General features: G+C 37.8%; 1 protein-coding gene across 1 annotated transcript in view; it reads left to right on the top strand.

The window, feature by feature from the left end:
• mettl22 (methyltransferase 22, Kin17 lysine) overlaps positions 1–13369 on the top strand; it is a 31549-nt gene that overhangs the window by 14973 nt on the left and 3207 nt on the right. Inside the window, exons 3-11 of the mRNA XM_071520006.1 lie at positions 158–350; positions 1105–1253; positions 1921–1961; positions 2147–2291; positions 7954–8025; positions 9503–9556; positions 9775–9855; positions 10328–10430; positions 12362–12530. Coding sequence (XP_071376107.1) covers positions 158–350; positions 1105–1253; positions 1921–1961; positions 2147–2291; positions 7954–8025; positions 9503–9556; positions 9775–9855; positions 10328–10430; positions 12362–12530 — 1007 coding nt within the window. The remainder of the gene's footprint in view (positions 1–157; positions 351–1104; positions 1254–1920; positions 1962–2146; positions 2292–7953; positions 8026–9502; positions 9557–9774; positions 9856–10327; positions 10431–12361; positions 12531–13369) is intronic.

Here is a 13369-nt window from a genome sequence, read left to right as displayed (position 1 = left end):
TTTAGAAATAGTCAAATTACCAAAATTTGTACGTAATGCTGGATTGAAACTCCAAAAGTTTTGAGTTGGTTGGAGGGTCTTTTCCCTTTGATGTGCTAAAGCAGATTTAAGTTGTATGTTTTCACTTATATCTAGCTATGTGTGTCTGTCCCTCCAGTCTTCATCTCCAAATTCAAGATCTTGTGGGACGGTGAGAGGCAAGATGACAACGATGCAGGGAAAGGTTTAGAAGAGGAGGAAGACCGAAAGGGAGATGAGGAGGACGCACAGGCCGAGGAAGGAGAGGAAGGAGGGGAAGGAGGTGTGGATCCAGTCCTGGATGAGGACGGAGACCTTGAGGTGACGCGTCGGTATGGAAAAACACTTATCTCTCTCTTTCAGTCAACAGCTAAATATGCCATTTACATGTTTTTACCACAGTGCTGTTGTCTTCAAGAGCAAATGTCAGAATTGGCAGCACTCTGTTATACCTGGGTGCTATGAAACTTCGACATGGTTTGGTAAAAATAATTTTGTACACATCAAATCTGTTCTTTATTGAGCAGTATGCAATTAATAAAATGAAGCTGAAGTTGTATTATTGTGAAAATTCAACTAACTATACATTACATACTGCTGCCATACAATGATGTACACTACCGGTCAAAAGTTTGGACATACCACATTTATCACAAATTTTTCACATTTTAGAATAATAGTGAAGCCATCAAAACTATGAAATAAGATAAATGGAATTATGCAGTGACCAAAAAAGTGTTCAACAAATCAAAACTATCTTTTATTTTAGATTCCTTTGCCTTGATAGAAAGGTGGAAAGGTAAAGGCTTTGGAAAGAAATTCATATGTAGGTATCAACTTCATGATTTATATTTGTCTAAGAAACAGATTTCAAGTATGTAAGCAGAAGCCTTTAGATCAAAACGGCTTTAAGAGAATGAAAAATTTGTACATTCAATCAGGTGTGTCCAAACTTTTGTTCAACCTTTTGTGCATTAGAAACTAGGCTGTGCAAAGGAAAATGTATAGGACAGCTTTGGTTGATATGGTGGAATGTTATCTACTAATATTATCCACTTATTTCGAACAATTGTTGTGATTCCCCAGACCAAAGACGAGTCCCCCCGAGGCTAGCGACCGAGACGAGGTCTGTCCCATCATCCTCAGCCAGTCCACGACTGTGCAGGAAGAGGAAGAGGAGGAGGAGGAGGTGGAGAATGAAGACAAACAGCGCTCCAAAGATATTATAAGGATCGGTAAGAAGCTTTTATGTTATCTTTGCTCTCCTGAACACTACGCAAAAGTAAAAACAGGAATGTGAAAATGTAGTTTGAAATGCTGACAGAAAGAGGTGCGCTTCAGCGGTAAATACCGATAACTGATTGCTCAAGAGATGCACTTGATGCATTTGAATTTGTGTGATATATTTTCCAAAAAATGTAATACAGGGGGTGGACAAAATAGAAAATTCAACAGCCTGAATTGTGTTAAGAGGGATATTGGATATTTGGGATATCTGTGGTGTTTAGCAACTATGCCGCTGTCCCAGCTGATGAGTTTCAACTTGACTGCTTGGCATATGTTATCATGATTTTCCAGATATTATACGGATCGGTTAAAAAAAAGTCATGCTCCTGCAATTGGGCCGATATTCAATATTATTGTATATTCAATATCACGGGAAATATAGCAATATTTCGTGAATATTGCAATATTTCCCGCAATATTGAATAACCCCCCCCCCCCAAAAAAAATACAACACAACAAAAAAAAAACGCAATAATATTGTATATTGCAATATTCTGTCCAGACAGTATCGCGATATTAAATTATGGATATCGCCCAAGCCTATGAGTGAGTGTGAGTGTGCAGTGTGTTAATGTATTAGTGTGTTTGTAACGTTTGTATCCCACCTATTCACAGAGCACACCATGGCCACGCCCCTGGAGGATGTCGGCAAACAGGTCGGTCAATGGCTCATCTTAATATCTTATCTCTCTCTTTCTCTCTGTCTCTTGTCCTCGCGCTCTTTCTGTTTTATATCCTGCTGTTTTTGTTGTTTTTTTCCTACCCAATAATAGATGCTGGAAAAGCGCTTAAAGCTTAGGCTGGTGTTCAGATGGCATGGCGTCTGTCTTCCTCTCATCAGGTGTGGCGAGGAGCGTTCCTACTCGCTGACTACATCCTCTCGCAGCAAGTCATGTTCAGAGGGGCGACGGTGCTGGAGCTGGGGGCGGGAACAGGCCTGGCCAGCGTTGTCATGGCGATCGTCGCCAAAACGGTTTACTGCACAGGTACGGTGCCGTCGAATAGAAATTTGATCTCATAAAAAGTTATTAAGGGTCAGCTAATAGTATACCTTAATCTGAATTACACTAGTGAGAATACTGGGAAAAAAATGAATCAAGGTTTATGGTAGGAAATACAATTTAACAGCCTTGGTAGCTTGCACATGTCATTTTAGACAGAAATTATAATTAAGTTAAAATGATCTGTTATTTGTTCCTAAAGCTAAGCCTGTAGCCAATTTCCGTCACTATTTCTGTGTTCTTGCAATTGTACTGTAGCTTGATCCTCCCGCAACACTAGCGTTTTGGGTATTAAAGTCCCAAGAGTCTTTTGTCATGTCAGCAAATCAGAACTAGTGTAACACTAGCCTGTAGTCAGCTCAGCCAGTTAGAAGTAATGTATCACTAGCCGGTGGTTAGCTCCACCAGTCAGAATTCATGTAACACTAGCCTGTAGTATTCAGCTGTAGTCAGCTCAGCCAATCAGAAGTAATGTAACACTAGCCTGTAGTCAGCTTAGCCAATCAGAAGTCATATAACACTAAACTGTAGTCTGCGCAGCCAATCAGAAGTAATGTAACACTATCCTGTAGTCAGCTGTAGTCACCCTATTTTTTGCTGTATGTTTACACTCTTTACTTTACTCTTTACATCTGTTTAAACAAAACAGATGATGAGATGATGAGAAACAACCAACTAACTATAACTTCACAACATAAATATATGCATTAATCAATAACATAGGCTTGTTTGTATTTATAATATGTAGTCATGACTGCATTGCTTGCAAAAGGACAAAATTCATAATGGATCTACCCTCCTAATTAACTGTTAAGGGGGGATCTATGTGGGGCACCATTTGGCACAGTTTGCCAAAATTCTGTGTGAAACACTGTACTGGATTCTCTCTCTTTTTATAGGGCATTTTGCTCAGTGATATTTGACTAATCTGGTATTTAAAATTGAATATGGTTCTTTATGGGTCTGTGTGGTAGTCTGTGGCACTTTGTAGGATCCCTCTTTTAAGGTGCTCACTCTGTTCACATACCAATAACATAAGATTTTCATTTGTTTATTCATTCATTTATTTGCTTTTCCCCCCTGTCTTTTGTGTTGTGCCGATCACATCCTTGATACAGGCATGGAGGGGTCAGATATAATTATTAACCATAATGATTGTGGTTGGAGAAAAGGATTGATAGAAGGGGATGGTCACCTTGAGAGTTTTATTGGGATGCAACCTTCAGTAAGCCCCCAGTTGCATTTTCTTGTTGTACTCACTTGCTACACATGCAGTCACTATTTAAAGGTAAAATCTCACCCTAAAACAGTATACTCATTTGTTATTCCTGTCTTCCTGGACACATAACTAATATTTATGAACATGAACAGCAAAGCAAGAATCCAAACAAGATCTGCTGATAATGAATGGGACTTTCACTTTGTAGACTTAGTCTTCGAGCTTTTTCGCTCAAGTGGGCTTTATTTTATGGCAGTGTTAACAGTTTTGAACAAGTAATCTTCCCATATTCTAATAAAATCGCCAGTAACACTTTACAATAAGGGTCACTAAGTTAAGGGTTAGTTAATGCTTAATAAGCATTAACTAACCCTTAATTAACAGTTAACTAATGTGTCTGGTAATCATTTACTAATGGTGTTCATGTTAACTAAGGTGTTAATTTATACATTATTTAATAGTCATCTTTATAAACTATTAAATAATGTATAAATGAATACCTTAGTTAACACGAACACCATTAGTAAATTACACATTAGTTAACTGTTAATTTAGGGTTAGTTAATGCTTATTAAGCATTAACTAACCCTTAACTTAGTGACCCTTATTGTAAAGTGTTACCAAATCACCTTACAGTTGTCTTTTATTGTCAGTGGAGTAACCTCCAGAAAGTGTTAGTCTTGGCTCTTTAGTTTTTGGGAAATATATATTGACTGAAGTATCCAAAGATTAAAGGAATTCCATATGTGAACTCTGTTTTAGTGTGACAAGCAATTACAGGCTCATCACTAAGTGTGACAGATTCATATAGCTATATACCGTATCAACAGAAAGTAGAGCACATTTGATTAAGTCTCCAGTGGTCTCCAGCTACATAGTTGGTGTAACTGTGTATGTGCCTTGCCTACAGAGGCTCTGAGGTGGAGGCAAACTTAATTAAAGGAGATGGAGTCCAGGGGATCATTCTGGTGATGAACTAAGTCTACACTCAATAAATGCTGCCACAACATAACCTGGAGGTACTGCTGTTAGTTCTGTAACACTGGCATTACTGCACTGAAAGCAGCTCAGCACCAACACACAGCACCTGTTAATTGTTTATGACTATGGTCGTTTATGGCTGTGCTATGTTTATGGTTGCATAACATCTAGGATGCTGTTCTTCATTATATTTGATGTCATTGTCAAGAGTTTATTGCTTTATATCTCAACAATAGCAATGGCAATGATTACAAGGGTTTCAGTCTAAATTACACCCACTTCCGCTTGAAGCTCCACCCACTTCTGGAGTTATCTGAATACAAATATGAATACAACAACTTTTACAGGACCATAACAGTGTTTTTGCATGTTTTAGCCCATTTACTACACTGTGTGCATATTCTACCAAAACATACACTACCAAACATTTTTCAAAGTATACCATACTTTTTTTTTTTTTGGTAACACTTTATAATAACCATCATTAATAAATGGTAAATTGATAGTTAATTAAACTTTAGTTAATAGTTATTTTACTGTTAACAAACAATGAAATGATCATTAATAATGTTTACTAATTATTATTATTAGTTTGTGTAATATAAAATCATTTGTTTATAAATTATATATTGTATCATAGCTGATAAGAGACGGTAAAAAGGGTAAAAAGCTATGATACAATATATAATTTATAAACAAATGATTTTATATTACACAAACGAATTATAAAATAACATCAATTATAGCATTACTAATAATTAGTAAACATTATTAATGATCATTTCATTGTTTGTTAACAGTAAAATAACTATTAACTAAAGTTTAATTAACTATCAATTTACCATTTATTAATGATGGTTATTATAAAGTGTTACCTTTTTTTTTTTTACATTTTTGAATTTTTGCTCGTTTTTTCCTTTTTGTGTTTTTTCCAATTCAAACGTTCAGGTGATAAACCTACCTTAAAAATCTCTGCCCAGGTTTAGAAGACGTTTGAATTTAGTTCATAAACCAAACGTTTCTTCAGGGCTATTTTCTGGTGGTGACGTACAGTCTGTTGCGTGGGTTTTTGAGTGCGACAGAGAGGAATGGTGCATTCACGTGCTATCGCTAAATTGGAGAAACTAATTTCCAGACTATCTTATTCAAAGCAAGAAGAAGCCACATCGACATCATCTTCATCACGATGCTCATGTTTGCTTATCATTTGTCTTCTGTGCTTGATTTTCCAACCAGATAGCGCATAAAAGCAATGCTGTTTGGTCCTGGATGTTGGAGATCATGTAGAATTTTGAAGTCAGTGTGGGCGTTAAACTAAACTACTAAATGACAAAAATAAACCTGAGCAGGATGTTAACTGTGATAGATTACTAACTAATGGGCACCGGGGAGGCAGGAAAGACACATTCAAGTGTAATTAAAGTGTTAATTAACATGTGTGTAGGATGTCCTTCATAGCAGTTTGTGTGAGAAAGAGAAAGCGAGAACATGATTGAAAGTGTGGAGTGTGAGTGGGTGAATGTGAGGCAGTGCTCAGGTGTCTGCGTATAGAGGTCTGACACTGGCTGATTATGTCTGGCTCAGCACATGTTTCTGTTATATGGTGGAGAGACCCTATTGAAATAATGACTAGTATCATCCAATTCAGTGTTCTCTTTAATGATACTTGCAGCATGGAGAGAAGTGCACAGCAGAAGGAATGGTGCAGTCCTCTAAAGAGAGCTACTTTACTTTTAAGGACATACACCTGCAAGGCTTAACATTCACCAGACAAACTGTGAGCCAATCAAATCAAACTAAAAATCAAACTGTATTGAAGAGGGTCCTGATTGGCTGCTCTACATACAGAATCAGTGACATCTTTTAAATCACTTCTCAAAACATATCTTTTTTAAAAAAGCCTTTTATTAATTCTAGCACACCCTTTTATTGCCAACATGTCTTATCTGTTTTATTATCTTATCTGTCTTATTTGTTTTATTATTGTTATTGTTATTGTCTCTATTGTTGTTGTTTTTTATTCTATTCCATTTTATTTCTGTATTATTTTAATTGCCTGATTTTATTTGCCTCAGTCCTTAAATATTTGAATCCTGGTGCAACCATGTATAGCACTTTGTAACTTTGTTTTGAAAAGTGCTGTATAAATAAAGTTTATTATTATTTAGTATTATTATAAAGTGGTACCATGTAAACTTCCTGGATGCTTAACTAGCATACAATTAGTTGAGGATAAACAGCAAAATGTAAAACATTCTATACTCAACAGTGTCAAAATTTAAATTGAAGGAAAAACCCTTGAATACTAGATTTGAAGTCTATTTTCTATGCGTGTGGCAGGCTGATGTCATAAAAATACACAGTGGAAATACACTGTAATTAGTCTAATTTGCATCATATCACCACAGAAGCACATATACTGTATATATTTGATTATCAATCCACTAGTATCTTTACTGTTGTTGTTTAATACATGTGCAACAGATTCATTGAACATCTGCTTTGCCTTTTTTACACTACGATAAATGATTGTCATCTGCTGTTGGTCTCAGGTGTTAGTATGTATGTGTGAATTTGTGCGAGCCATAAGTTATGGATGTTGGGATGGACCCATCAAATATGGCCAACATTAGCTGACACTAAACTGCAAAAACTAGCCTAATACAAAATCTTTTTTTTCTGCTGGATGATTCATTTATTTATTTATTTATTTGTTTGACATTCAAGAAGCCATCAAGGAAACATTGTATTTTTTGCGACATTTCAAAAAGTTTGCAAAAAATCCCCTTGACATTTCGATCGATGCTTCACAGACAGAAAATCGTATTTCCGATCTCTTTGTTCTTGTTCAGACCGTAAAGATTTCCAATTTACGCCTTTTTCTGTGCCAGCTGAACACTTAATTAGGTTCAATGGGCCCCAGCACGCCCAGTAGTGACTCAACACAGACCCACTCGTTGAAGGGTGTTAGAGTGACAATTAGCCTGATCCAGGAACTTTCACACTTCCTTTCTCACTTTCTCGTTATATAAAGCAGTAGTGGCTCAATGTAGTGGGCGGTGATAATTACATTTCAGTTCTTCTCTCTTATAGAAAATAGTAGCAGTCTTCTCTATTGACCGTCTACAGTCAGTAGTGAAGTTAAGGAGGAAATGATGCACTTTATGAAACAATATGTCCCTGTAGGGGGTTAAAGCTTTAAAAAATGTGAAAATGTGCTTTCCACAGTGTAGCAGTGAGGAGCTGTATAGAATCCCCATTCTAAATTCAGAGCGCCCTAACAAATAATTGTGCTACAGTTCTGGCCTTTGCAGGGGATTTGGATAGAGATTAATCTCAGGAAGGGAAAGGTCAAAGACTGGAACTATTTTAAAAGTCAAGCCAACTGACAGACATTCCATGTACAAATATCAATGTTTCTTAGTGTGGATGATATTTGTATTGCAGATGTGGGGGAGGACCTTCTAAGCATGTGCCAGAGAAACATCACCTTAAATAGATGTCTGCTGGAGCCTGCAGGTGAGATAACGTCGCCACAGTGCTATTTAGACTTGAATAAAGCCAGTGTGAAAGGATTTTTACTTACTGATTTGACATTATCCGCCTAGGACTATCAAGTAATCACAGTTCACTGTCAACACTGACTCTGTTCACACTGCGAGCAACATGGTTGATGGGTCGCTACAATCTTTTGAATAGGCAAATCATGTATTTTTTTGCTGCTTTGGTATTGCCTTTCATAGCATTAGTTTAAGTTAAGTTTCAGTTTTATATATTTTTCATAGAACCATTCATACATAGAATGTAACTCAAAGTTACATAAAATGCATTGATTAAAACTGAAAAAATTGAAAATAAATGAAAACAGTGAATGGGTTAAAACCATTATATTGTATTAAAATAACATTAAAATGACCAACTTATAAAATGATAAACAGACAATAAAGTAAAGGGTAAAAGGCAATGTTAATTAAAAGTTAATTTAAAGCTAAGTTAACATTACATTGTCTTGATGAGTTAATGTAGCTAGCAAACCCTAATGAAGTAGGATTAACTGAAAAGAAACAGAAAAACTCAAATGACTTATCATATATCATAGACCCCAACACTGAATGCAACTGTTCTCCAACCATCGTTTTTGAGACATTTATTCATGCAGCCATTGAATAAAAGTTGTAGAAAACAGGGAAACTTTGAATCGCAGCAATCAACTTCTTGTCCATTTTACATTTGCCATTTACATTTGACGGAGCTATTGTTCATGAAACAAAATCACATTGGTTAGGAAATGCAGAAATCTGATTGGCCGTTTGACGGCGACAGTCTTGTTGACCATTCACACATTGGTGGAGTTGCACCAGTCACTCATCTCTACAGGAAATCAGTTAAAGGATAACGCTGGTGTTTTTAAATGCATTGCTTACCGTCAACAAATCTTATGAAAATAACAAAATCAATAATGCGTTTGCTGTACTCCCGATACTTTCTGAGTTCCCACATTCCATTTTTAGCCATCAACCAAGAAGTCAATTGTAAGCTAAAAACCTTTAAATACAGCTCACAAAGACATAGTTTACATTTTAAAAATCGCTAACTGTTACCACGAAAAGTCAGGCTTTTGTAGTTATTACCAAATCAAATTCAAATGGGAACAAATTCTTCATTACGCCGGGGACTATTTTCGGTGCTACGGAACTACTTTCCTGAGATCCCTAACGTGTTTACGGCCGGCTTATTAAAGTTGTTTGAGGAAAAAGTCGGCCGGCCCGGTGCGTCGTGTTGATGAAATATGTTGCCCAGAGCAACAGCATGGCTCTATGATGTGTTTTTAATTGTTTTTTTAATACAATGGAGTTCTATGGCTGCTGGGACATGGCTGCATTGGGCTACATGGACACGGATCCTTTAACTTGGTGATCTTGTTGCTCACAGTGTGAATGCACGATGAGAGCACATGGTGGTTCATCCGGCCTAATATTGTCTGTCTCTCCATCAGGTGGTGAGGTGAGAGTGAGGCAGCTGGACTGGCTCCAACATGACCTTTGTACAGGTGCACACACACACACACACACACACATATGCACAGCACTCTATTTTCCTTTTCCACTCACTGAAACCAACATGCTTACTGTCTGTCCTAAAACCAGTCACACCATTAAAACCCTGAATTCAGTGGTTTCTACTGTATTGCAGCACTGTGTTTAAGTAAGTAATGTATGGCCTCTATCGACCTCTATCTCCTCCTTTCCGCTGGTCTGTTCTTTGCAGATGCTGATGTGGAATTCAGCTGGACGGAGGAGGAAGTGGCGGATCTGCATGACAACACCAGCTTCATCATTGCCGCTGACAGTAGGTCACTGTGTTGGAACCGAAGCCTCACAGCCGGAAAAATGAAGTTTGCAAAAACTTAAAATAACACATCAAATTTACAGGGGGATCTGTGCTTTTTTAATTTTGTCTCCCATCTTTTTTTCTTTTTTTTTACTGCTCTTCCCAGAGAGTAGCAAAACAGACATTTATTTATATGAAAATGCCACTGATTATTACTTTAAGTGCCCTACACTATGGTGTGAGTACATGCAGTTTTATGAGTGGCTCCAGCAGGAATTGAACCTCTACCCATAATAATGCCAAGTCACTGTAGAATAGCTGTACAATATCATATATATCTTGATAAGGTACTTGATTTCCTATTCTTTTATTATTTGAATGTTTAGACATGACACTCACACACACACACACACAGGCATTAACACACACACACACACTAACAAACTAGCAGAACAGATTGATAATTTGATTTCTATCTGTCTGCCGCCAGTTTGTTATGACGATGATCTGACAGATGGGCTTTTCCGAACTCTGTATCGACTCAGCAGCAACTTCTCTCAGCCCTGCGTTACCTACATCTCTATAGAGAAAAGGTAAGGAGAAAAGCATCACACAGCAGCTACTGTAGGCCAGTGATTCTCAACCTTTTTCATATCAAGGACCCCTAATTTAGTCCACACTGGGGCCACGGACCCCCATTTAATGACATTTTGTGTCTCAGACCCAAATCTGAGAATTTGTCCAGAATTCCATGACTGTCTGTATTGTAGGTAGAGAGATAACAATGAAACTATGACCAAAACAGTCATTCTTCTACATTCTCTAATTGTGTTAACTTCTTGTAAATTAAATAATGATGAAGTTTAACAATTCATCAATTTGCTGGGGACCCCCTGGAACCCCCTCATGGACCCCAGACCCCACGTTGAGAACCACTGCTCTATAGCAAATGAATGGACTTCCAGTGCTGCTTGCAGTCTGAAGGCAGTCAGATTAATACAGAACAGGGTTAGTATGCATAATAACCAGTGTTGGGGAAAGTTATTTTTGGAACTAACTAGTTACTTTACTTCATTACTTACCTAAACAGTAACTAGTTATGTTTCTAAGTTAGTCTTTATTAAAAGTAACGTGTTAGAGAACTTTCACGTTACCCACTTAAAATCATGCCTTTAAAAATACGTCTTCTGCTGATGTCATCACCCTTAATGTACACAAATCATCACTAATCATCAGGTCTGGGACTCAGCCTTAAGTAACAAGCTACTGTTGTCTAAAGAAAACATCAAGGTGCTTTCAGTTACCTGGTTCCACAGTAAATACTCAGTGGGGCTTAATGGACCGACTGGACGCCTTTCTGCCATCACTGCATCACAACCATAGGTGATTTAGACTTTACCAACACTGTGAAATATTGGCTCTGTGTTCCTCTCTATAAAAAAAGCCTAATTTGAGAAAAAATATGCTATCATCACAGACTTATTGACGTGAAAATGCGCATCAACCGGTGAATATCAAACTTCAAACCAACTTCACCCCGGTGATCAACGGAGCCTGAACTGATCCGGTCTGGTCTCGAAATAAACGGCAGACTGACCCACAAGCTTTCAATTGAAATCCTCAGGTTAGATAGTGAAAGCTAAACTTAACAGTTAGCAATAATGTTCTTATTATCCTTCTCTTCGATCAGTTCAAAGTAATGCGAATATTTCCAAGTAACCTACAAGCCTCCACTGTACCGTGTACTTTTAATAACATATGTAGCATATAATAGCCTACCTTAATTTTTTTTTAATTTGCACTAACTAAACATTTAACCATTTGAAAGAAAAATAAAAGTAGCGAAATGTAACTTTGACAAAGTAACTAATAACTGATTACATATATTGAAAAACTAACGCGTTAAGTTACTCAAAAAAAGTAATGATTACTGATTACTGTAATGCGTTACTTTCTAACATGTTACCCCCAACACTGATAATAACATATAATAATATGCGTTCTATCTGCTTTACTAAACACAGTTGGACTACATCTACTACTACTCATCTTGTCCTTTTTCTTGTTCTGTCCATTTATAGTTTGAGAACTTTCCTTAGCTTTCAGTCAGTAGTCGGTAGTTCCAACTTGGGAATTTGGGTGGGAAGGGTTAATGAGTATGTGAAGGTTGGGTAGGAGTTGATAGAACTGAGGGTTGGTTCATGTGCTTGTTATTGTTTATATGTCTTGCATATTGCTTATATGTCTTGTCTGTCAAATCGGAAACCGGTTCACTCATACGTCTTGGATATGTCACTGTTTGTTGTCTACAACACTGGTGCAAAATCAATAAAAAAGATTTGAGAAAGAAAGAAATCGGCGGTTCCAGGTAGCGTTAAAAAAGTCGGGCAACGTTTTAAATTTGCCTGCTAGCCAAGGAGAAACAAGCTTCAAAGTCAAAGCCATTTACATACCGTACTATCACAAGCTCAAGCAATAATCAGGCTTCTCACTGTGCCGGACGTCCCGGACGTCTCTCTGCCAGGATGAACTTCACCCTGCGCCACATGGACATCTCCTGCGAGGCCTACGACCATTTCCGCCGCTGCCTGTCCCAGCTGCAGGGCCTGGAGGACGGACGCCGCCGCTTCCGGGTGGAGCGGCTGCCCACCGCCTTCCCGCAGCGCCTGCAGTACGAGCGCGTGGAGCAACTGGTGAGGGGGATGCTCACATCTGAGAATATTTTTATTGTTAGATATGATTTTGTCCAGAACTCCATGACTATCTGTATTGTAGGGAGAGAGATAACAGTGAAACTATGATCAAAATAGTCAGTCTCCTATATATCCTCTATAACTGTTCTTGTAAATGAAATAATGAAGTTTAACGATTCATCCAATTTGCTGGGGACCCCCTGGGATGCCCTCAAGGACCCCTGGTGGCCCCCGGACCCCACGTTGAGAACCACTGCCCTAACCTAATTCTAATTCTAATCTTAACCCCAAACCTCCCCCCCCCCCCCCACACACACACACACTCACACATACGCAGTCATTCATTGGATGTGAATTTTGAGTTGTTTTTTGTGGAAATGTCTCACTTTTTTTTGTCTTTTTTTTTTTTTTTTCCCTGCTTCATTTTCTTTCTTCATTTTTCCACAATATAGAATGTGCACATCATCACTGCAGTCAGTCATCAGCTGAGACTTGAAGTCACAATGAATCCACATTTTGAGAGCATCTCGCTTCCTTAATGTGATGTATTTCCTGTTGAAACAGGATGTTGGGGCGGGACATAACACAGGGAGGGATCGTTCAAACGTGTACACCAATGGGATGTCAGTTAGGGAGAGAAACAGTTATCTGTGATGGTTGGAATTTTTATGTACGCCTCCTGGTACCTGATGATTTTCTATTTTCCAGGTAGTAAAAGTATTGAGATTTTGATATAAAAATTAAACAGAATACATTTTTTAGCATTTTTTGGCATAAAATGTCAAATAGGTGTATGTTATGATAATGAGCTAAAAATGTATTTTTCATTTCAGTGTGAC

The sequence above is a fragment of the Centroberyx affinis genome, unplaced genomic scaffold, assembly GCF_046629955.1.
Source record: "Centroberyx affinis isolate AG114_WGS23_722 - 3 ecotype Tasmania unplaced genomic scaffold, CSIRO-AGI_Caff_v1 ptg000757l_1, whole genome shotgun sequence".
In the NCBI taxonomy this organism is placed as follows: Eukaryota; Metazoa; Chordata; class Actinopteri; order Beryciformes; family Berycidae; genus Centroberyx; species Centroberyx affinis.
The sequence above is the reverse complement of the archived record's forward strand: the minus strand, read 5'-3'. Positions and strand labels throughout refer to the sequence as shown.